Here is a 26,325-nt window from a genome sequence, read left to right as displayed (position 1 = left end):
TTTACAACTTTACCTTCGGTGTGAAGAGTTCCATTTCCGGTTGATTCGCTTCCGGGTTAATGGTTCCTCTAGTAACCATAAACAAAAGGGGTGAAAGTCAACACTGAAGGCCCTTACCACCGGAGAATGGCAGGTTCAGCTCAAGCGTTCATTGGCTGACAACCGATCTCAATTGGATCGCAAGTAGATCAATAGACTGCAGTGTCACCACTGGGACCACTATCTACATTGTAAACAGGTAAACACGTGGGAATTCGAAAGAGAAGTGTGCAGGCATGAAAAATGAATACCGTATCATGGCGTATGCAATTATGATGGAAGCTTTTAAGTTTTTTTAAAAGCAGATGACTGTATCTAACATGACATTTTTTTCGGTCTGTTATTTTTTTCAAGTGACATATTTTTTATATAGATCTATCTGTATTTTTTAAATAACACTAAAAAAATTTTTATGTGGATCTAATTTTATGATTTTCAGTAAGAAAAACAAGTTCTTTATGAAAACTTATCTACAGAAACTTGTTTTCATCTTCTTTTTCAAAATAAGATATGTTATATAAATGTTCAGCTACACAGTAAATTGTAATCATCATTGATGTTCATATTAGCTAATAAAAAAATAAGTTTCTGTTGCATTTTATTCCAGCAGTCATGGCGCCTCCAGCAGTGAACGTTCATGCAGAGCCTGGGACATTTCCACCAACACAGAGTCATCTTGGCCCAAGTAACTTCACTTTCTCTCAAGACCCAGGAGTAATCAAGTCATCAATGTGCAGTGTCTTCAAGAATGATTACCCATCACATCCACATTATGGGAGGTGTGAGAAAGCCCAACCACCAAAACTTGGAGATGTCATGCACCAGGATGATCGCTACTTCAGTCAAAATGAATCAGAAACTTCCAAGTGTTTTGAATACCGCTACTTGAAGAAACCTGTCCTGTTGAATGTCCATTCAAAGCTCAGTCAAACAAATTTTAAAATGGATCGGGACACAAATAAATTCAAATGCTTCAGCACAACCCATGATAACTACTTCACTCCTCAGATGGATGAGAACTATGAGAGAGCTAAGCCAGTGCTTAACACCACAGCTTCACATATTCCCCAGGGGGACATGGAGAAAGCAGAAGCCTCAGTGTCAGACTACAGGGGCCACTTCCTGGGACATGACACTCGGCAACACAAGGTGGAGAAAGCCCCATCAATGCATCAAGGTAATATTGACTTGTGCATACAACAAGCAGTTGTTAGCTCACCTGGCCTGAGAGTCCATATCATCTATCCATCAGCATTTCCCATAAACGTTTTACATTTTTGACTATTTCTCTAAAGTGGCTTGATGGATTCAGCAGACATTTTGTGTTTCTATGAGGGGGTTTATGTTTGTTCAGGGTATCAAACTTGGAATTTCAATATGGCCACCAGGGAGCCATCTATGATTTATAACAAGAAAGTTTTCAAAGATCTTTTTCTTCAAAGGGCCAGAAACTTCACATGCTTGTTCCCACCATGACATCACAATACCACAGCGGCCATTTTGAAAAAAGCTATTTTTGGCCATTGCTCTGTGATGTTTGTTCAAAATTTAATGAGTTTTGGTATTTGTTTTTTGTTGTGGGATTCAGAACATATGCTCCATGTGTTTTTTGCAATGCTTTACATTCATATTTTGCTCTGTAAAATTCTTCTCCTCTGAAATTGCCAACTGAAGGAGCAGAACTTTGGCCTGTATGTTTCTCCTTATGATGGCATCATAATTTGTTCATATCATTATGTTTTAGTATTAGTTTTGTTATCAGTATGTATGCACAACTGTTTTTAATATCAATGCCGACACCAACTTTTGTTGAGCTGTTGTCATTGTTGACATTTACACTGTTAACTACATATATGCAGATGATCTAAAGTGCCATGGCACAATTTTATAAAATAATAGATATTATGTGCTTACAGTTGATATATTATGTGACATTTCTTTTAATTATTGAAAAAATATACAAATATTTCTTTATGTGTATGAAAAATGAATGTAATAAGTTAGAGTATGTTAAATAAGAGCTTATAATATGCTGATGGGGTGTTCTTTGTGCGTGTAGAAAATAGCAGTCATGAATAGAGAGGGTATCCTACATAATGCATCATAAAGCTTTTATCAATTTTTTCTCTTTGTAGGAAATGTATGTGATTTATAATAGGTGTGTAAGAGACCTGAAGACACTCTCCCACCTTGTTTTATCACAACATCTGTCATATACGTAAAGAAGTTTTACCGAATGTAATTAAATTTATGATTTTGCAATGTCTGTTATCTATTTTGAAATAGATATATGATACAAAGTATTATTAAATGGTAAGCTGTATATTTTAAAAATGTTTCTGTTCATGACACTATAAATTTCATTGTCAAGACATAGAAATTGTTTTTTTATCCTTGGAGGACCCCCAACAATTAAAGGTGATCCAAGAATGACACATTTTGACACATCCACGGGTGACCAGTTCCCAGGAAAGTGGCAACCCAGAGTGAAGCCCTTCCCAGCTGTGAGTTGTCTCCCTTTCCTTGTATTTTACAAAATATCTCTTCAGCATTGTTTAACCTCTTTGTTTTTAAGTCTCCAATACTTATATACCAATTTTCAGCATCAATACACTGCTGTTTATCAAATAAATCATTCACTGGTAACCCAGTTCCTTTGTGTGATTATCCATCGGACAAGATCTTGAGTGGGGGACTGCTTTTTACATCATCACTTTTCTTGTTTAAATCCTCAGCCAAGTGTGTACGAAGGGACAGTATGTTGACAGTTTATTGTGTTTTTAAATCATGCATGAAATATTTTCCGAGTGTAACTTCACATGCCCAATTCAATTCTCAAACCAAAACAATAGAGCGCCACACAGCGCAGTCGACAGCGCAAGCGCTGCACAGTAAACTGGCTTCAGTCATGTTTTTCTTTAGAAGCAGATATATAGAAGAGACAGCTTGTGGGTTTTTCTGACATATGAGTATTAAAATGCTTATTTCCAGCTTGATTCAATGAGGAGCCAGTGTTTATCAAAGCCTGCATTACAATACATGTATAAATATAGCTCAGTTATGTGAAGCCAATCACTTCCTACCCAGAGTTCCCTGCGGCCAGCCTAGTACCTCTGTCACAATTTACTCAGTCCATTCATCTGTTTTTCATCCGTTTCACTTTAGACATAACATAACTTTCCTAAAATATCCTAAAATGTAAAAAATCTATTTCCATTTGCATATTTATCTTCCAAGTGCCTTATTCAAAGCTCTATGGAGAGCTAACGATATGGTGACTTTGATGTGTAAAACAATATTGTCATGAACCTCATTGTCACAGTTGTAGTAGTAACTAGTATGTCTATACAATTATGCAAAACAATATGTAAAGCGCACCGAAAGACTTGCAATATTCCCGTCTGTTCTTAATTCAGAATATGTGTGTATGTTTACAAACAAAAGAAAAGTCTGGTCACATGATAAGCATTACACCCACGTTGTGGTCACTGAAACAGAACTTTCTGTTGTGGAATAGGACGAGCAGAACTGAGTAAGGTCGGGGGTTATTGGCTATTGTTTACAGACAAAACTTCAGAACTGTGATTTGAAATGCCATTTCATGAAGATAAGATAAGAACAAACTTCTTCCATACAGCCGACGGGTACCAGTGTACCTGATGGTGATACATTGAAGATTGTGATGCGTGAAACAACCACAGGACAATCCTTTCCCTACCGCGGTGATGCAAGCAGCTTCAAGCCATACAGCAGTGAGGCTGTGAGTAAGATGCTGTACCAGACAAATCTCAAAGAGCGTGATGGTTTTGGCACCTGGAACGACTACGTCAGTACAGCCAGTACTAGCTTCAAGCCTAAAGACCCGAATTGTAAGTCAGAGTAAACACTTACAAACTTAGGCTAAAAAAAATAATAGTCTTGGTTCTCAGGCACCGCCTGCTGCATATTTCATTTTTATTTCCATTTTGAAAAACAAACAAATAATCTAAATATTACGCGTCTCGAATACACAACCTTCGAGTGAAATGCTACGATACTTAAGAACATGATTTCACCACCATTATTGTAAACACAATTTTGGCTACATACTAGCTGGAACAACCACCTGAAAAATTTCCATCGCCTGCCCTCATTATATTTTCAAAAGCTATTGCCTGAGATCCAATCATTTATTTTCCTGGCCTTATATGTTAATTATGTTGTGGCTTATCAAATGAGACTATATCAAATCAATGTAGTTTAAGATGGCAAAATGTATTTTTGTAAGAATTGTATCAAAGCATGTTCCATAAAGTTAAGTAACAGCACTCATGAGAACTGACCACAATATTTTTTACGTTCCTGGAGGTATATGTGTAAAATGATTGTATGCATACCATGTAAATCCAGGTGTAGGGCTGGGACGAGTAACTCGGGTACTCGGGTACCCACAGGACTACCTGGACCCGTGGTTAGTCATGTGATATATTGTTTAAAGACAAAAAAGTATCTAGAACTCTATGTTTACACTATAAGTCACTAATGTTCGCAGTTCTTTCTGACAACTACGCCCATTCCTTCTGACTTTTATATGTTTGAATAAAAATAAACTTCAGGCAACTTCAGTGTATACACCAGATCGTTTTATACGCATATCTAAATGCATTTTGCCAGGACTACGGTCAGACTCTTCTCAATCGGACAGTTTGTACCTACCTTATAAGACCTACAGCGGGAATCCAGGTAGGGTCGGGTAATAGGGGGTGGGTACCCGGGTAGTAAATTTGGACTCGTCCCAGCCCTATCCAGGTGGCAGATTTATGTACAGTGTGCACACTGTTCTTTTTATGTTTACACCTCCATTAAACACAACAAATATTGTTATATATATGTCAACAGTAATATCTTTACAGACTATGTTTTTCATCATTAACACACTAGACATGCTAGACACATTTTATTGTTTTTATTGATTTTCACTACAACAATGGTTTCAGTTGTAAGGTTTGTACCAAAGCAGCACCGTAACCATAGCGATTTCCCCGAGGGTGACAGGCAGCCAGCCAGAGATGTGGAGAGAGTCAGCATGACCACAAACAAGTTCTACCATGGCAACGTGAGTGTGACAGAACACTTCAGTCTAATATTGTTTAGTGGTTACCAAGTAATATAAATGACAAGGATATGATTTAAAAGTTCTTTTCATAATATGAGGTACAATGTGTGAAGCCCATTTCTGGTGTCCCCCGCCGTGATATTGCTGGAATATTGCTAAAAGCGGCGTAAAACCATACTCACTCACTCACTCACTCATAATATGAGAGATATCCTGAGTGTATATAATTTTCTGAAATAGATATTTTTGGTTTGTTACGAGAAATAAAAGAATGTATCAAGTTGTCAGTGTTTGGCTTCCATCAAAATAAAACAAATTTTTTGGGGGCTGTCAAGGAAACCCAAGACTCATTCAGATGTTTAGTTCTGCCGTTTGGAATTTAAGTGTGCCATCAAGAACAAGACTGTTGATCCATCATAGTTATCATTTCACAATGATCTAGTTTGCCTCCTCCCTTCTCAAAGAGGTTTATAATACACTTTCATTTCCTGAGTCCCCAGGGTGACTATGTGAACCAAACTGTCCGTTAGAGCTGGGAAGGGAAACTTGGGTACTCGGGTCGGGTGGGTACTGTGTAGGACCCGGTTACCCACAGGACTACCTGGACCCGTGGTTAGTCACGTGATATATTGTTTAACATGTTTAATGAGAAAAATTCAATATAACTCCAAAGTTTACACTACAAGTCGCTTATGTTTACATTTCTTTCTGACTATGCACATATTCCTTCTGACTTTTATATGTTTGAATAAAGTTACAGCTCTGGTCAACTTTAGTGTATGCATGATCGGATTATTTTATCCGTGTATCTAAATACTTTTTGCCAGTGCTCCAGTAAAAAATTCCCAGCCTTGAGACCTACAGAAGGTCCCCTGGGAGGGTTGAGTAATAGGGGCTCGGGTACCTGGGTTGTTTGTTGAGACTTGTCCCAGGCCAACTGGCCATGATGTTTGGTCATTTCGGCGTGACTATTTACAGATCGCCATGATGTTGCTGAAATATTGCTGACTGCGGCATTAAGCAACATCCTTCTCTCATAACAGAAAACTTTTCTGACACGCTGTATTGGTCCGACAATATTTGTTTATAAACTGCACTACTCGATGATCACATCAATATCGTCTGCAAACGTGCATACTAAAATATCAGAAATATTGGTCCTATCAGGCAACACATCAATCCACTCGTGGCTGCATTTCTCAGTCAGGCTTTTGTCATGTCTAGACTGGACTATTGCAATTCTCTTCTGCATGGGTTGCCTAAATACGAGACTGCAAAGATTCAGCGTATTCAAAACCAATCTCATTAAAATCAGATCTTAGTTCTCGCTGTCGCTAAATAAAGATCTGAGGACATCCCATTAAGGGTCACATCAGAACGACCTTTCATCCAACCAATCAGAGCGTTGGTTACCAGATCATGAAAGTGACAGTCGGAATGTATTCTAATCGTGCAACCTCGAAATATTTAACACGGAGTATTCCGACAATTATGGGTTTTATGATTATATCCATACTATCTAGGCCATCTATAAGCCATTCAAGAATATTTTTCTTATCACTTTTAATTTTTTTAATCGAGAATATGTCAAAATATGTTTCGAAGTGTAGTCACCAGTTTGAAAATAGTGTCGTAAAGCTCGGGAAAGCTGCCTTCTGATTGGCTAATGTCGATTTCTTGTCGGTCATTTCATTGGTCGGTCAAAATTCGCGAAAGGTCGTTCTGATGTGACCTGTGATGGGATGTCCTCAGATCTTTGTTTAGCGGTAGCGAAAACTAACATCTGATTTAATGAGATTGTTTCAAAACGAAGCTGCCGGAGTTGTAACCCGTGCTAGAAAGTACGAGCATGTTACACCTGTACTAGTGGAACTACACTGGCTCCTGATCACAAAGCACATCAAATTCAAAATATTTGTGTTAGTATACAAAGCACTTCATGACATCGGCCCACCTTACATCGGTGAATTGATACAGGGATATCAACTACTAAGATCACTCAGGTCTGGCAACAGTCAGCTCCTGTTTGTGACCCAAACCAGAACTACGTCACTTGGTGACCGGTGCTCTGCAATGGCCGGCGCAAAGCTTTGGAACAACATTCCCGTGAAAGATACAACTAATTTAAGGGACTGTTAAAAAACCATGTTTCAATCCACCTACAACGCTCACTGAACTCTCACTTTGACCACCAGACTCATGCAAAAGCGCCTTTGAGCAGATCTAATCTGGAAATTGGTGCTAAAAAATTATATGTTTTACTATTATTATTATGATTACAGCCTCCGAGAGGTCTCCACAACCAGATCGTGTCTGGGGCTAACTTTGGAACCCGGAGCAACGTGTGGTTCGGAGACCCAGTGCTGGGACAAAAGTCCTATTCAACATCCACAGGTGATGTCTTCAAACCAAAAACAGTGCCCTACAGCCATGATCGCACCAAGTTCCATCTGACTAGTGCCGTACCACTCAAGTACTACAGTGAGTTCATGCTACTTAATAATCTCATCGGTCTAAGACAGATCTCTGAGAACAATCACTTTAGTCAAGTGAGTGAATATTATTTTATCATCAATATTCCAGCACCCATGGCCTGTGCAGAATCAAATCTGCTTCGGGTAAACCAGTGGCTGATAGCATGAGCAAACCATTTGGGCTGGATGACACAGTCTGAAGGTCACATATACCAGTTGGCTCAAGCAAGGGTCAGGTCGTAGCGCTACAGATGTAATAATGCTATTTCAGCATGAATCCGTATCCCCAATAATAGGAGAGTAAGTTGTGTTGAACAGTTTTTCAGGTATGTCACAGAGGCGGTCAGGTAGCCTTGTGGTTAAAGCGTTTGCTCGTCACTCTGAAGACCCGGGTTCGATTCCCTACATGGGTACAATGTGCGAAGCCCATTTCTGGTGTCCCCTGCCGTGATATTGTTGGAATATTGCTAAAAGCGGCTTAAAACCAAACTCATTCACTCAGGTATATCACAGTATGTCTGTTTGTTGTTTAACGCCACACTAAAAAATATTCAAGCTATATGACGGCGGTCTGTAAACATGGAAAATAATCGAGTCTGGACCAGATAATCCATGAGCATCGATCCACACAATTGGGATACAATGAGATGCATCAACCAATTCAGCGAGCCTGACCACCCAACCACGTTAATCGCCTCCTACGACAAGCATAGTCACCTTGTAAAGCAAGTATGGGTTGCTGAAGACCTATTCTAACCTGGATCTTCACAGGTCTCACAGCAAGTCAGACCCTTACATGTTACAACCAGGACTTTGAAAAGTTGGGGAGTGCACATATTAAATAGGCCCCATGTCACCAAGTGACTTGGCTAAGGACACAGTTAACATGGGCGGCGTCTGAAAAAGGCGGGTGCAAACACCACTCTGGAACTGCCAGTGTGAAACCCAGGGGTACAATGGTGACAAATCATATTCAGGGAAATCTGTGAGTCAAACTCACATTTATTGGATCCTGGTACCTCTAGGTAAACAGCTAAAACAAGGGTGGTGTCCTCGCCCCTGAGGGGCGGTGGGGTAGCCTAGTGGTTAAAGCGTTCGCTCATCACGCCGATGACCCAGGGTTCGATTCCCCACATGGGTACACTGTGTGAAGCCCATTTCTGGGGTCCTCCGCCGTGATATTGCTGGAATATTGCTAAAAGCGGCGTAAAACTATACTCACTCACTCACTCACTCACTCCTTGCCCCTGAAATAAACATCTCATCTTTTGATAGGGCACTGACTGTTTGGATGTGTTGTCATACCAATAGTATCTGATATTACAGCAGAAAGCAGGTTTGGCTTCATTTCATGTTAATTAAACAAACATTCAGATTCAGTAAGTTGTTGTCCACTAGTTTCGTAACAGTATGAAAATTGCCAGCACCTGTATCAGTTGTTGAGTAATATAATATTACTGATATGAATGACAACTCGATGACCTGTTGTCTCAACAGGCAGCTGGCAGTCTGAGCCGACCACTCTGAGTGACTACCAGGACCCCAAGCAAGGCAAGATTGTCCCACAGGAAGAGTATCTTGATAACGTAAGTCTTCTGGGGATTATTCATAATCTGAACAAACAAACACAACCTCAGAAAGTTATTTTTTTAATGGCTTGTGCAAGTCACTAGTCCTCAGTGTTTGTTGTTGGTTCTTGAAGAAGACAAAAAGTGTTTACGATTTCCATTTTCTGTCAGTTACGTTCACTTCCAATTTGTAGAAAAATTGAAGCATTGAGAACTGGTTCAGGATCAAACCCCTCAAATGTTACTAGTCAATGAGGACTACCACAATTGGATTTTTACCTGACCTAAGCACGATTTAGTAGTCTCAGACTTGCGGACTAGCATGAATTTTGAAGGCTGCTAACTCCAGCATCCCCCAAAATAACTGTTTTCTATCACCTGGCCTATTTTTATCATCGTGTCAGACATGACATGAAGTTGATAATTTTCATAAAATATCCTTTGTATGAAAAAACTCTTGTGTTTCGGACATGCAGGCAAAACAGCAACTCTTGTTAGAAAGCACTTTGCAATATGTAAATAATGCATCATTACAGCTGTATTATTTCACAACAGTTGAGGAAGTCTCACTTCTTCCCCCCGCTGAAGGAGGCCATGTTTTTCCACACCACTCACGGGGACCTGTTTACACCGAAGACGTCCGAGAAGTACACCTACGACTCGGGGAGACTCCAGAAGAGCTCCGTCCCTCTCGGCACAATGCAGATGTCTGCCAATGCCTGAGACATGCTTTCAGTGACTGCTCAGATAAGCACTCCTTTAATATGTGATTAAGTGACCTACTTGTATGCTGTTTGTTGTTGGCGCCAGTGTACTATGAATTGATTTCAAATCAGGTTGAAATTCAAGGCTTAGTTTGTTGATGAGTCTAAAGAAACTATACTTTAAATACCACCCGTATATACATTGTACCTGATAAAGACCTTTTTTATAACAGTACAGCTACTTGATGTATTTTTCATGTAGTCTAAAAACTTTTAAGTTTATATACTTTAGCATGTTTATAAACTCCTCAAGAGAAGTTAAAGAACGACAAATTCTTTCATATTGCTATAGTTAATCTGTCATGGAATAATATACTACTCAAAAGAAGTTAACAACGACCAATTCGTTCATTGTACTAGAGTTAATCTGTCATGGCATGACAGAGTAACTATAGCAATATGAAAGAATTTGTCGTTCTTTAACTTCTCTTGAGGAGTTTATAAACATGCTAAAGTATATAAACTTAAATGTTTTTAGACTACATGAAAAATACATCAAGTAGCTGTACTGTTATAAAAAAGGTCTTTATCAGGTACAATGTATATACCGGTAATGTAATACCGGTAGTAATATGAAAGAATCGGGTGTTCTTTATGTTGTTTTGAGTAGTATATATTGAGAATATTCTGTGTACTTTATTTTATATTTACCGGCACCTTGATGAGATCTTTCATTTTTAAGATATGTATTCTTATAGATCTAAACAATTAATGTAACAATCTCTGTTTTGATGACACCAAATTATAGGAATGAACCAAGGTTGTGATGTAACAAACCAATGGGAAATGAGCCGTTGCTTACAGCAATGAAAAATGAAACTTGCCTCCCTTGGGAGTAGAAACATCGCGCATTAACATCGGGACTTGGTCATGGTGGCTTTTTATGCACTGTTTTCAGATATTTTTCGTTGTGCATGGAAAGAGAAACATGGATAGAAGGATTAAGAAGAAAGAACCAAAATGGGTGGCATGACAAGATGTACAAATATATTGAAATCCTGACATCACTCTCAAAACTTCTCCTCTCAGGTTAAAAACTGAGTGATCCACGACTCTTCCAGGCTTAATGAAAGTCTCACTAAAATCCACAGTGGCTACAAGGAATGACTTCCTTGTAACTATAAACTACACAATAGGTGTCACTAAGCACATCTAAGCACATCTAAGCACTAAACAGTACAAGTGATGTGTGAACCACTTTGCTGTGCTTCCTCAACCAAGCAGTATTGTCTACATGAGGTCTTTCATAGACTAGATGCTTACAATTACAAATTCCTAATTTTTAACTCGCCTGCCATTTCCTCAACAATACTGTTCAGATGACAGATGAGGCTGTTGATGTTATATCTATCACTTCAGTAGGCTTGTCTACTTGTCTACTTGTGAAGTAAGCAATAATGGTTCACTTTGGTAAAACCAAAGTGAACCATTATTGCTTACTTCACAAGTTCCTGCAGCATGTTCTTTCTAAGAATGTTTCGACCTGCGAAGACATGGTGATGTATTGTTCAAAGAATACATTATTTCATCATTTAGAATTGATAGTTGGTTTGCTTACAGTATATTTCTATGAGTGTGTTAACATCCAATGAAAATCTTTGTCACAATTCCATTTGTTAGTTGCTTAACCAATCAGTATTTTTCTGCAGTGTTCTCATCCAATGAGAATGAGTGGCATAATTCCATTTTTTTCTGTAGAAATGTTATTGGAATATCCATGTTTGCTCAACCAACCAGTATTTAACTTCAAGTATTCTAATAATGTTGCTGCTGTGTGATTTGCTCAAGATATATATATATATATATATATATATATATATATTTAGAATACATTTATTTATTACACTGTTTTTTGGTGTTAATATTTCAGTGTGTGTTGTGATGGATGTTGCTCTGTTGAGGTTGATGTAGATTTAAGCTATTAGGTTAAGTCTATCAACCAATTCTCAGTAGTGTTGTGTTGTGTCTCTCAAACTGTATTGGTAATTTGGTATGCTTACAGTTTGCTGTTCCAGAGAGAATCTATGTATCCTGCAAAGCACTGAAAAAGTGAAATGTTGAATTATTCAGTGTAGGGTCCCATGTAAATGTGTTAGTGAGTGAGTTGGGTTTAACGCCGCTTTTAACAGTATTCCAGTTATATCATGGCGTGTCAGCTTGAAGTGATGCAGGTCTCAGACATTTACCACTTTGGTTAAACCCACGAGCACGGGTATGGTGCTGACAAAGCTAGAAACATAATTGGGGAGAACCGGGATTCGAACCCACAATCATAGGTTTCTGGCATGCCAAAGGGACACAACTCTGCACAGCGAATCGCGGTGCCCTAGACGACTTGGCCACCCGTGCCCCCAAATGTGTTAGTAATCTACTGATTATGAAGAGTTAACTTAGCTTTTTCATGTGAAGCAACTAAGAAATCATTTGATATTTTGAACCAAACCACAGTAGAGCTACTTTGATCTTTGATGTTCATGTCTATAGTTTACAAATTTCTGTTCTTAATGTATTTGATCATGTGAAGTTTAGCAGTCAGAATGAACATTTAAGACTCCAGTAGGCAAATTGGTGGGGAAGTCACAGCACTGACTTCAGCCCGGGAAACTTTACCTAATTTTGCAGTTAAATTGGTAAGCTTTTGTAAGTTACAACATGTTTTCATAGATTATAAACTAATGACCCATACTTTGTATTTCTCTTTCAGGTTAAAAAGAGGTATTTTATCAAATTGAAATCAGAAAAATCATATTTGAATGACATGCTATGGCAAATGCTTAATATAACAAAAATTGTTGTCCTTGAACTGGCTCCTGCAGTGTGATTTAATAATTTTTGTACATACTGACCGTGTAAAATTTAGATTCTTCGTAGTAATATAATATCTGTCCACGTTAGCTTTATTAGTTTATTGATCACACAAAGTCTACAATTATTTTGCATACATATTTTATACCTCAGACATGATAATTTTGTAATGTTCTTTGCAAATAATGAGGTCCCTCAGGAGTATGAAATGTGGAACTAAATCTTTGAAAATGCTTAATGCCAATTTATCAAATTATCTTATGATGTTCACTGGGTCACAAGCTAATTCATTGTTATGACCGATGCATATACAATAACATTTTTCTTGTTAACAAACAGTAACATTTGTTTCGGTAGAAGTCCTTACCAAAGTGATCACCGTCAGTCGAAACATACAAAAGTAAAGAGTTTCATAAATTTACTATCATGATGATGCCAGTATTATTTCTAGTCAATTATATAAGAATGTGATCAAGGTAAGTTTTACTCATCAAAATATCATCTACAGGTAAAACTGTCTATTTACATGCCAGTATTACATATTTACATTATTCATTTTACATACAATTATTGATGACTAAATATTTTTACAGTGTGTTGTGTTTGGAAAATATTTATCAGTTGGAAATAAAAATATTTACCTGCAATGTATGCATTTGTCTTTAATTCTCAGAACTCATGAAAATACTGTCAGGCAAGAATTGTTTCCTGTGATGTCATTCTGGTCATGTTCATAAAATGTTGATTTTGAAATTTTAATAATGATCCAACATGACATGTGTTTCAGTAGACTCGGCAGATCTAACACGATCATTCTTTGAATGGCAGTTAAAAGTGATACACATCAAGCAGGGAATTTATGGATGTCAACTTCTTCATTATGAGGAACACATTTTGGAGTATGTACTTACTCTTCATCAGGTGAATTAATGCTATGAAGCAGAGAAAATAATACCCCTCTATTGTTTTAGAATGTATCTGGATATGTAAGTCTTCCACTACAGGTAATTACATGATTCTTATCAGGGATGTTCCATTAATCTGAGATATAATGTCTTCTACTTCATGTAATTGATGATACTTATAGCTAACAGGGATGTTCCACTATTCTAAGGGGGGAGAAAATCATATCCCATTGTATGTTAGCACATTGGGACTGTAGGCACAATGGGATGCAACCATTTCCATTACTATTACCTATCAGTGCTAATTATCCCCTGTCTCCCATTTGCCCATTGTTTATTAGACCCGTGAAGATCCGGGGTAGAATAGGTCTTCAGCAACCCATGCTTGCCGTAAAGGACGACTATGCTTGTCGCAAAAGGCGACTAATGGAATCAGAAAAACTAGTGCTTGACATCATGAGCATCGATCAACTCAACTGGTATACTGTGACATGCATCAACCAAGTCAACGAGCATGACCACTTGATTTTGTTAGTCACCTCTTACGAGAAGCATAGTCACCTCTTACAACAAGAACTGGTTGCTGAAGACCTATTTGAACCCAGATCTTCATTGGGCAGATACAGTTTATTTTAGGAAAAACATTTACGCAAGGTATATTCATTTCACATATTTATGGATTTAAATCTTATGAAAATAACTATTTTTATCTTTTTTTTTCATAATTATCCTTTTTATATATTTTTCCACTGTCCAACAAAACCTGTTGAGGTTAACTCTATTGGGCCAATCTCAACAACTCAGTCGCAATATTTTCACTTCAATAAGACTATACCACACAGAGGAGGTTATTCATCTCTACTGCGAGTGAGTGAGTTAGGTTTAACGCTATTAATAGTATTCCAGTTATATATCGCGGCGTGTCAGCTAATGTGGGATTGGTTTGGTTTGTTTGTTGTTTTACACAGCACTCAGCAATATTCCAGCTATATGACGGTGGTCTGTAAATAATCGAGTCTGGGCTAGACAATCCAGTGATTTATATCATGTGCATCGATCCACACAATTGGGATCGATGACATGCTTCAACCAAGTCAGCGAGCCTGACCACCCGATCCCGTTAGTTGCCTCTTACAACAAGCATAGTTGCCTCTTACGGCAAACATGGGTTGCTGAAGACCTTTTCTACCCTGGATCTTCACGATTGCTAAATGTGGGAGGAAAGCCCGAAGTGATGCAGGTCTCAGCCATTTACCACTTCGGTGAAACCCACGAGCACGGGTATGGTGCTGACAAACCTAGAAACATAATCTGGGTAAACCGGAATTCGAACCCACACTCATAAATTTCTGGCGAGCCTTAGGGACGCAACTCTGCACAGCAAATTGCATTGCCTATGACGACTGGGCCACCCATGCCCCCCCATCTCTTCTGCGAAGGTTGACCAAGTTTAATTTCTATCTATAGTCTTTAAAGTATGCCCATACTTAAATCATTATTGAAAACCTGCATGTGAAATACACAAGGCCAGCAAGACTTCAGACGATGTGACCAACATTCATGATCACATGGTATCACTGGATTTTGAAAAATATAGTTCAAAAAGTGTGTTAACTCTCAATTTATATAGAACACAAGACTGATTAATCTACAAGGTTTATTCAAACAGATACTATTTCTCACAAGTGCATAAAGATTCCAAACATCGAAACATCTCACAGATGACAGGAACATGTGCACCTCTGTCTTAAACTCAGCACTTGTTTCTCATCCTGTAACACAGAACAATGCAGTTTGTCCCTTTCAAAAATACCCAAAACCTACACAGTCACGCGTTAATGCTTTAACTTTTCATTAACAGCTAAATACTTTTGCCTGTAGGAACAGTGAGCGAAGAACTCTTCTGAGGATGGCATAATGAATCGGTTTGCAATGTTGTGGTACACTGGCTCCCCCCAGAGTGTGCCCGTCTTCCAGTTGGGCACATCCTTCATCAGCTCATTCTCCTCATCTCGGTTTGCCCGCAGCTGCTTCAGGAACCTGGAGGAAGAGTAGTGAGGGACATTAGTCAATGCAGGAACATCCACTACTACCGAGTGTATCACATCTCCATCCTATTTGATAAATACCTTGGACCCAATTGCTACCACAGCTTCAGTTGAAGAAAAGTTTGAAAAGCACAATGCAAAAAAGCTGTCTAATAAATTAACCATCACGCTCAAGAGAAATTATGTGTCAAGTTAGAGATAGGAGCATTGGACTTAGTGAGATCACTTCTGAAATGAAGATTGTGATTGTGAAAGGGTACAGCTTATTTATCACAGTACACAGTACAAAGATATAATACAATGGATAATGCAGGGAATAGAACACCTCAAGAAAAAATATTCTTAAGATGTGTGTGTGTGTGAGGGAGAACAAATCATTGACAAAGTATCTAACTGTCTGGCATGGCGGAGACTGTGCACAAACATGCAATGTTAAACAAGGAAAACACAGCGGCCATTCCTATATCCCCCACCCACTTCGTAGCGGGTGATATCAATGAGGTTTGGGGATAAAACAACCAGTGTATCTAGATTGTTACTAGTTTCGGACTATCGGACTAGTGGCCATGATAAAGTCTAGGATAGACAATGTCAGCATCTACTTTCAGATTAGTATTTTGAAGGATCAATCAGTTAGTTTGTCTGCACCAAATATTCAAGCAGGAGTTTGGAGAAACAAACTTCAACATGATCATGATGTTAAGCATAAGAACTAAAATTATTTAGCAATCTCTTTTGACAATCAAATTTCTTACAGCATCACCATGTGTTCAATTAATTCACAAGAGCTTGATTTCTTTGACTGAAAGTATTTTAAACATGGTACGAATTATTGCGGTTATGTCTTATTATAGCCCAATGAGCTCACCCAATCGGATTACTGTCACAAGTAATAAACATGATAAACAATCCACATTGTTTGAACATATTGACACACAGTCATCCACAGGAACATATTCTGCACATAAATAACTAAGCATATACATGGGGCCCATCTGATTCATTTATCAAAAGTATGACCGTGGGCTATTTCTCGTGTATGACCCATCCTCCATCATTATAAAAACTTTGGAACTAAAATATCTGCCATGTTACCACCAGTAACAATTATGAAACATATACATAGTACCTGCAGAGATTATGGTATACAAATGCATGACACATTTGTCTCAAGAGTTAAATTCAGTTTTTCATGTACATCATAGTACATTGTAGTACTTCATCTCAAACATGTCAAAGTTGGGAAAAGCCCAAATAGTGTGAGTCATAATTACCACCATGACAACAAATGACAAAGATCATTATCGTGTGACAAAGTTGGGATTCACTACTCCTGAATCCTGGCAAATCATATTTTTGTGGCCACAGTTGGTTAACAATGTCACAATGACAGAGCTCCAGATAAGTTGCATATTTGTGAAAAATATGTGCAATAAATCACAACCAAATGAATTTTCAGTTGCTCACATAAAAATATGCAAGCATGAAAAATGAAAAAAATAAATGTACTCAGGCTACCCAGTGTCGCCATTTCAGCTTTTTTACTGACTGAATGCAGGCATCACATATACTTGAAACTCGACTTCAGTGAGCAGTGAGTAATGCTAAAACAGTTCTGTAACTTGCTTATTGTAACTTGGACACGTATTGCGTTGTGAGGTTATGTGATACAGTAAACTACGGTTATAACGAACTTAAAGGGACCACTAAATTTAGTTTGTTATAACCGTAGTAAGCACATATACAGCATAATTTTAGCAAATGGACGGGGTAAAAAAACAGTTGGCTATATCTGTCAGTTCATTGAAAGCGTGTTCGTTATTAACGTAGTTCACTGTACACTTGGGGCATCATACAGACAGGTGCAAATTAGAAACACCCAAAACAGAGTTTTAGCAGAATTATGTCTTAAAAAAATTTCACTTATTAGTTCAAAACAAACCAATAGACTGGACCCTTGGGTGGCAAAAATATATGAAATGCCCAAAGAAAAACATAAATACCCAAAGTGAATGATAAGCATGATAAGATGAGAGTAAATACTCAATAGCTAAACACATTATCTGGAGCCCTGCACTGATCACATTTTAGTACATGTACTCACCGCCAAAAGAAACATGAATACCATACATGTTGGTTAAATATGTGAAGAATTACTCATATTCAAGAGATATTAGATTGATTCTATGCACAAATGATTATACTGGTATATTATGTGAACCAACGCTCATGAACGCATCACATGTGACGACATAGATTCATGACTTGAGATGCACCATTTGTCTCGTGCAGGATTAGCGTGTAAAGTTTGGATATGGCAGCATATCATGATAAGAATAAAGACACTCTGTGGTTACACTTGACTGATTGTTAGTTTTGTCATCTCTTCTTAACCGACATACTCCTCTATATGTTTTGCGTTTCTTTTGGTGGTGAGTATATTTGGTAGACGTATGATTTAGGTTTAAGGCCACCTGGTTGGATGGTTGGTTGGTTTGTTGTTTAACGCTGCACTCAGCAATATTCCAGCTATATGACGGCGGTCTGTAAATAATTGAGTCTGGACCAGACAATCCAGTGATTGATATCATGAGCATCGATCGACACAATTGGGATTGATGACATGCATCAACCAAGTCAGCGAGCCTGACCACCCGATCCCATTAGTCGCCTTTTACGACAAACATAGTCGCCTTTTACAGCAAGCATGGGTTGCTGAAGACCAATTCTTCCCCGGATCTTCACGGGTCTAAGGCCACCTGGATAACTATTGTTGGAGTGTTTAGGATAATTGAATGTTGAGACTCTCAGCATTGTTTTCAGCATTAGAAATTGGCACTAGTCCTATAATCCTTGCCAAACTGCCTAATAGTTAAGGTATCATAAGGACTAGTAGAAATGTGCAATTATTAAGGGATTTGCTATATGTCATCATTATAAGGACTAGTGGACTAAAACAGTAAGTTTCTATTGCTGGTTTTAAACAAATGTTTATATTAAATGTTTGTGATCTTATTTTGAAACTGAAAATATTTTTGAGGAATATTCATGACAATTTGGTTTAGAGTTTAAAACTTTAACAGATAAGGTGAACAAATTTAGCCAACTAGAACCTTACAACACAATAAGTACTTACAGTCTTTGCTGTTCTGCTAGGAGGAGGGGTACAATGGCTAACCGTGCCTCCCTCATCTCAAGAGCAAGCTGGCTGTAAGAAAACCGTCCTGTCATTAAGTAACATCATAGCATGAATCATATTAGCTGTGGCTAGTATTGTCAGAGGATATCACCCTTAGTTGTAATGTGACTTGTTATTTAAGTTTCAATAAGAAAGATAGGACAGCTTAAGGAAGTTGGCCTAATTTCATGATTGAATCAACAACTAATTATGTGAGCTGGATGTCACTGCCAGGCTGGAACTCAAGGATAGACTTTTTTTAACCATGACAATGTATGTCATAGAAATGTCCTCCCAGTCTATTATGTTCATATTTTCATAGTGATGCCGTATTTCATGTGCAACTTAGGACTTTTAAATACCTTTTAAAACAGACAAGCCTTACTTGTCTTCAGCTGACATCATCAAGAGATTCAAAATAGTTATATATATTAATGCTAAATAGAAAGTATATTTGTGCTGGTCATACAGGGAAGATGCTGCCATTCTCATGAATATCTGTGCTAAGTAAGAGCAAAGAAGGTGCCTACCTGTATAGAGATGATATGTAATCACATATTTGTAATGGAAAAAAAAGAAGTCTCCAATCACTCTTGTATAAAGTACAATCACAACATAGAAACACTTACTCCTGTCTTCTTCGTTGAAAGTAATATGCTATCCAGGCTGCTGATGTAAATCCAATGAAGATACCAAACTGTGCATAACCTGAAATCATAATGTTGAATGAAGATATAAGATTCAGTCACTGATGGCTCAGAAGTGTCCATGTCCTACAGACTGGTTTATGGTAACTTAAGTTAATTAAAACATGTGTCCACCATAAAACCATCCAATTCCCTCACTTAATGATTTATCAAGCCAGAGTGACTGAGTGAGTGAGTGAGTGTGAATGGCATAATGCCAGTATTTTAACTTATATCACAGCATGACAGCTTGATATGGAAGGAAAGTCTGAAGTGATGCAGGGTTTCATGGTCTCAAGATGCTTAAAGGGGCACTGATCTAAAGCAATTGCCCGGGACTGGTTGTTGCCTTTGTTATTGTTTTTTTCCCTGAGAGTACCCGGATGAAACACAACGCAACTGAGTATGACAAGAGACTGGGCTACCGTCTGCAAGGACAGCTAAATAAACTTGGAGGCAATATTTGTTTTACCCATTTTTGAACACTGATTGGTTTACCATGATCTATGAAGATTTCGACAAAGGGTGCAAGTTAATTAATTTCTTCAGCCTCAACAAACAGCCAACAAGAATGGCGGAGCTCATCGGACTTCGTCATTTGGCAATACCCCTGATTGTTATAGTTTAATAACAAAAAAAAGTATCCATGCAGTGAAAGCATTTTCGGATTTTGGATTGCGTCGATAATATGATTACTACTCCCTTGTTGTCATCCACGTTTTCTGGTATAACCCTACACTTGTGTATTTGTCGTCATTCACTTGATGCTCAGTTAATGAATTTATTACAGGTATAATTAGTGGTAGCACCACTTAAAATACCTGAAAAAGGTTCCCATTTGGCATTTATTGTGTCTGGGGTAATTATTCAATCTAAATCCAGGTTTGAAGTGAGGTGAAATGTGTGTTATGTAATATGCACGTGGCAGCCCAGATGAGATGAATGATCAATTGATTTACTTGTTTGTAAATCAATGGATCGTTCCTAGTCATCGAAGGATTAACAGAAAATACATGGATTGATTAATCACTGTTATCTTGCACAGTGGATATGTCAAAAGTGAGTGTTTACATGTCTAGGTTTACTAAAACAAAGGGAATACACTCACATCATGGCGTGAAGTGCCAATGTAAATACACCATACTTTGTTCAAAGGGTTAACCGATAATACATTGATTGATTGCTCAATGTTATCTAACTTAATGGATTTTTTTAGGAACCGTGGATGTTATGAAAATAGTTGACACGTGGGCTTTCTCAGCCAACCTTTTAGACTTGACACCTATGTGAAACAACTGAAACAATCTAAGTGATAAGATGAGAAACGAACACTGGTTATGACATCCCGAAACGATATATATATTCTAAAATATTTGACTGTTACAGAGACACGTGACATCGAATAAGTTTCTTTGTACAGCTGCAGACGTATGGGATATTGTTCCTTTGTGTGGATATTCACGGATACATTCCTCGAACAAGGAAGCTGCCTAAATGTGGTAGGTTGTAATTATATGCATGTATATATTACAGTCAATTTGTAAAATGTGATTCTCTCAGGCAATTTATAAAATGTGTAAATATTGCAGTCATTTTGACTGAAACATCTGTCCATTTCTATAACAGATTGAATAAAATTGATTACGGCGATCAAAAGGGCCTTAATACATCACAATAGATTATGATGGTGGATTAGAAGCCAAACAATATAGAAATGTACTTTTCATTGTAACATTGTCTCTTGGTGATGATATTAAACATAAAAATGTTTGGAATTCGTTGTCATAAAAATACAGACGGACATATTTTTCAGTCAATTTGTAAAATAACTGAATTTTCAGGCGTTTAATAAATTTCTTAAGTGAAAATTTTGCGCATTTAGATTGTAAAAATATAAACACAATAAAATAAGCAATACTCAGGAGAAATATTTACTTTGTGCTGCAAGTCAAAATAGTGTAAACGAAAATCGCACAATTACCAAGCAAGTGACTTATCAACATGATCAAGACTTCATCACCATTACCGATGCTACCCACAAAGATACCTACATTTCCTTATTATTTCCAAAACTGTATTTCATTTTGTTGATCAATGTGACCATACACCCATATACTATCAACAAAAGTGAGAAATGCGCTTACGAATTGTGCAGCACACGTCACGAACTAGTCTAGGTTTCTGCTATATCACCCGGGTACTCACGGGGAAAAACAATAACAAAGGCAACAACCAGTCCTGGGGAATTGCTTTAGGTCAGTGCCCCTTTAACACTTTGGTAAATCTTTGAGCATGGGTATGGCGCTGACAAACCAATGAACAAATAGGGCGAACCTGGATTCAAACCTGCGATTATAGGATTCTGACATGCCATATGGATGCAACACTGCACAGAGAATTGCCTCCCTTTACACAACTGGGCCACCCATGCCCATTTATCAAGCTAGAAAATACCAATTCTTTATTACAACAATGATTGGCACCAAATGAGGATAATTGATGTTTTCAAACTACATATTGAGTTACAAATAAGGACTATTGAATCAAATTGCATGTAAGCTACAAGGGTTATTACAATTAATAGAATTCCAACACATTTGCTGCAGTGCAAAGAGAGACATGTTTGAATTCAGTGCTATAGTCCTCGCCTCTTGAGTGAGTGAATATTGTTTTACACCGCTTTTATCCATATTCCAGCAGTATCACAGCATGGGACACCAGAAATGGACTTCACACATTTTGCCCATGTGGGCTCGCCATATGAAATAGAATCACGAAATGTCAGGATCATAAATGAAAGAAGATAGCTGCATGTGTGCTAATACTTATAAGGTGAAAACAAGCCATTCAGCTCATAAGTACCATATTACGTACAAGAATGACAAAATATGCCAAGTGTATTTTTCAAGAAATGTCCATTTTTGTTGTTACTGTTAGGCCTAGTAGTATTCCTCATCGGCGGAATTGCTTGTTTTAACTTTATAAGTATTAGCATACATGCAGCTATCTTCGTTAATTAATTTAATGATTGCAATATTTCATGATTCTATTTCAAGTGGCAAGGACTATAATAGATATGCATTTCCAAGTATTACACAACAGCAGCGATATAAATGTAGTTTGTATCTTGATTGTTACCAAATCACCACAGACATATGAATATATGCTTACACTACTGTTGTGCATGTTTGGTTAGCTATAAACATGAGAGACGAAGCCCACAGTAATGTTAGAGACCAGCAAAGTTCTCTTTTTAAACAACTTGAATGCTAGTGTCTTATCTATCACATCCATATACATCCCCAGAGATCACACCACAGTTTTACACAGGCAGTTTAATTACGATGCTTTGAACAAGATTGAGAAATGGCACCAGACTATGGAACACAGTTCCTGTACCTCAGTCTGATCGGAATAGCAACAACAACTATCCAAGGGCATTAGGACATTATTGACGACACGTTTATCGATGCAATAAAATGACTGTTCAAAAATAGAAGTACATGGCATACAGCTCTATATCGTTGCCTACCACTAAATCTGCTTTTCGGAAATTTCTTTGCCCATTCTATGTTGCTATAGCCCCCCGGAGGGGGCATGTCTTGGGCATGTCCACTCGGCATCGTTTTCACTTGGAAGCCGCCAGGCAGCGCTGCAGCTAAGGGAGACAACTCTCGTTTGGTCTCTTGAAACACCGAACATCAATATATAAAGTTGGACGCACGCGCTGCTGTAGAGTAATACTGACAACTGATATTTAGATTTCTTTTTAATAATCGAAACCAAAACCCAGTTATCTTTATAAAGAGTAATGATTTTATGCATCGCCATAGCCAAAGAAAGAAACCCATTGGTTGTTTTAGTTTTAGCTAAAATGGTAGACAAACAACTTTCCGTGGAATCTTAAATTTTCTCAGAAGTCTTCTGTTTATGATTTTAAAATAAAATCATCTTTGGTTCTTTGTAAAAGTAAAATGTCGCTTTCGAAAACGGCATAAATTGAAGAAAATGACTATATCAACGTGAAAAGGGTCAGTCGACCTTTCAAATACACAAGATAGTCAACGGATGAGCGGAGATAGTTCTATGGGACCTATTTAAGAGGCCTAACATGGTGCTGTCAGATCACAATTATTCACAATGGCCTTTCGATGTGTTGCATGCGAGAAGAATGTCAGAAAAAATCAACATGCTATTGACCAGTGGACCCATCATTAAAGCATGTAAATAAATCATATATTCTACAACATAAATCGTTATCAAAAATGGAGGTGCCGTTTTCGCCCGACAAATAGTAGCCGTTTTCGCCAAATGAGGTGCCGTTTTCGCCCAAGAAATCGGTGACGTTTTGCTGAGGTGCAGTTTTAGCCTGCACCCGTTCTATGGATATGCAACTTCTACATAACAATATATATATCACGAGTTTCTTGGTGACATGCATGAATCAGCGGATCCAATTTTGACAAGTCATCTTTATGTGACAGTCTCCTAATTCACTGTTCATGTGAACAACGATTGTTTGTTTCAAAGGGTCGACGGATTTCCTTCACACTAGTTTTATTTAAATGAGTCATATACTTCATCAACTTGTGCATGTAAACAAAACCTAGAATACATTTCTCCACACTACGTTTTAGTGTATTTACATGTGTGTACATCTGTGAACGTTCGGAATCCTGAGTGAGTAGACGATGCAGATCTAAAACCTCCCACCTTGGTTAGAAATCCAGTGTGTTAGTGTTTGCTGAACCTCCTTATGTTATAACTATTTCGTTAGTCGTCCTTCCACCTCGGTTAGAAATCCAGTGTGTTAGTGTTTGCTGAACCTCCTTATGTTATAACTATTTCGTTAGTCGTCCTTCCACCTCGGTTAGAAATCCAGTGTGTTAGTGTTTGCTGAACCTTCTTATGTTATAACTATTTCGTTTGTCGTCCAATGTAATAGTTACTTTGGAGTATTTGCTTTTTTGTGAATAGACATTTATTTTTCGGCAAAAGACAGTTACCCAGCTTGCAAGGCATAATCGACAGTAGGTATCTTTTACTGAGTAAGGCACCTTCGAGAAGTTGTCAAGTGTGCATATTCATGAGTCTAATGTCATGCTAATAGACGTACATGACGCCATAATGAGGACAGAGCCATTGAATAGGAAAATTAATGCACGAATGTCAAGAATGTTTTATGCAGTGAAGCGATGAGTCGTTCAACCCTCGACTTAATTATAACCTAGTGTCAACACGAGTCTTGAGTTATACAAAGACTCAACCCATTTCGATAAGAAATATATGAGTTTGGAATTATTTCGTTAAAACTAATAAGGTAAAATCAAATATAACATCGAACGTGCGCGTATGTAAGTAGATTTGAGTTTTCAGCGGAAATCGTTTTATGAACTATTTTCTCAGCTCTATTCATACAGTTCTAATATCGGAACCTGTAAAATTAAATAATAACCGTCTCCTCACTGTAGTTTTCAGAAACAAAGAGCTTACGTCGCTCGACCCTGGTTAGAGATAATACGTCAGTATCTACTCCACCTTAATTATGAATGGAAGAAATGAGACGACATGGACACCTAACCTCGTCAGGTTTATGGGGCAGAAGGGGTCCGACATTTCGTGTCCACATAGAGGGCTACTTTAAGAGATCTATATGTGTAAATAAAAGCGACAAAACCCATTCCATATTCATAAGATATCTCTGCCAAAAGCAGGACCGATTGTACGATTTATTATGAGCATGTGTTTCTGTATCACCATTAAATAGTGATGATAACAGGCGTTCGCGAATGGGTGAGCGTATCCTGCCCCACCTGTGGCATCCGTCATAAACACACACAAAGGCAAGTCAATTGTTCACCTAAAAAACATATAGTAAAGTCAAAATAGGGAATTGCATCGGACGTCATTTTTATCACTGATGCATAAAATTTGGAAATTAATCTCCATATGGTCACCATAAAACGTTTTGAAAACTTTACTGAGGCCTTGAATGTTATAACATTGATCAAACAACTTCTGAGCAAGAGTCGTAAGACGCTCTTTGAAATCTTGGTAGAAAGAGTATGCTCGATTGTATCTCAAAACTTGTGAAATATAAACACCAAAGGTTGGAGCTGCTGGAATATCTTGGGTCATGCACCACGTTTTGTAAAAAAAGCCACATGGATCAAGGAATTAAATTTTCCCTACGTTTGCCATGTGGAATAGCGGTGTACAAAGTTGAAAAATCAAAGGTTTTGACAGAATTGATCTAGGATCTTTTCTGAGATTGCAAAAAGTCAAACAAATCCTTTGCGTTTTTGAGAATCCACATGGTATTAATTCCACTTTTCTCAAATACTTTTTTTGTGAATATAAAGAAAGTCCTTCCTTGATTGTATTAAGGATTATTTACAATATAATCCCTAATCCTGACTTCTCCAGTATGAGTAATTTTTTTCTGGCAACTGTGGCTTTTTAAGTGACAATGCTTCCTACTACTAATTGAAAAACAATAAATAATATTACAATTAATAATGTCAAACTGAAGACAATTAAGGGTCTCATACAATTTGCATCAACAAAGGTTTATTTGGGGTCATTTTCTCCAAAACATGGAGCCATTTCCACTAAAATTTGGGGCAACTTTCTCCAAATTGTCTGGAGCCATGTTTGCATGTGACCATTTTCTCTATAACCCCAAACTTCACACAGGTAAGTTCAACTCGTTGTGGGGTGAATCGCGGTAAATCGCTTGCAAGCGATTGGCTGTTTTTGCAAG

At 37.8% G+C, this 26,325-nt stretch overlaps 2 protein-coding genes across 2 annotated transcripts; one reads left to right on the top strand and one right to left on the bottom strand.

Moving 5' to 3' along the window:
• The first annotated feature begins 651 nt into the window (after positions 1-651).
• LOC139457399 (stabilizer of axonemal microtubules 5-like) lies at positions 652-9,899 on the top strand. The gene is made up of 7 exons (XM_071238802.1): positions 652-1,216; positions 2,440-2,543; positions 3,677-3,908; positions 5,016-5,134; positions 7,417-7,615; positions 9,106-9,194; positions 9,732-9,899. The coding sequence occupies exons 1-7, from the start codon at positions 652-654 to the stop codon at positions 9,897-9,899; spliced, it is 1,476 nt and encodes a 491-aa protein (XP_071094903.1).
• A 5,394-nt stretch (positions 9,900-15,293) lies between these two features.
• LOC139468261 (NADH dehydrogenase [ubiquinone] 1 alpha subcomplex subunit 13-like) lies at positions 15,294-23,209 on the bottom strand. The gene is made up of 4 exons (XM_071250111.1): positions 23,095-23,209; positions 19,506-19,584; positions 18,835-18,906; positions 15,294-15,690 (listed from the first exon to the last, which is right to left on the bottom strand). The coding sequence occupies exons 1-4, from the start codon at positions 23,183-23,185 to the stop codon at positions 15,486-15,488; spliced, it is 447 nt and encodes a 148-aa protein (XP_071106212.1). The 5' UTR covers positions 23,186-23,209; the 3' UTR covers positions 15,294-15,485.
• Between the last annotated feature and the right edge of the window lie 3,116 nt (positions 23,210-26,325).

The sequence above is a fragment of the Haliotis cracherodii genome, unplaced genomic scaffold, assembly GCF_022045235.1.
Source record: "Haliotis cracherodii isolate W230 unplaced genomic scaffold, xgHalCrac1.p SCAF_1, whole genome shotgun sequence".
In the NCBI taxonomy this organism is placed as follows: domain Eukaryota; kingdom Metazoa; phylum Mollusca; class Gastropoda; order Lepetellida; family Haliotidae; genus Haliotis; species Haliotis cracherodii.
Note: the sequence above shows the minus strand (reverse complement) of the source record. Positions and strands in the feature narration are given on the sequence as shown.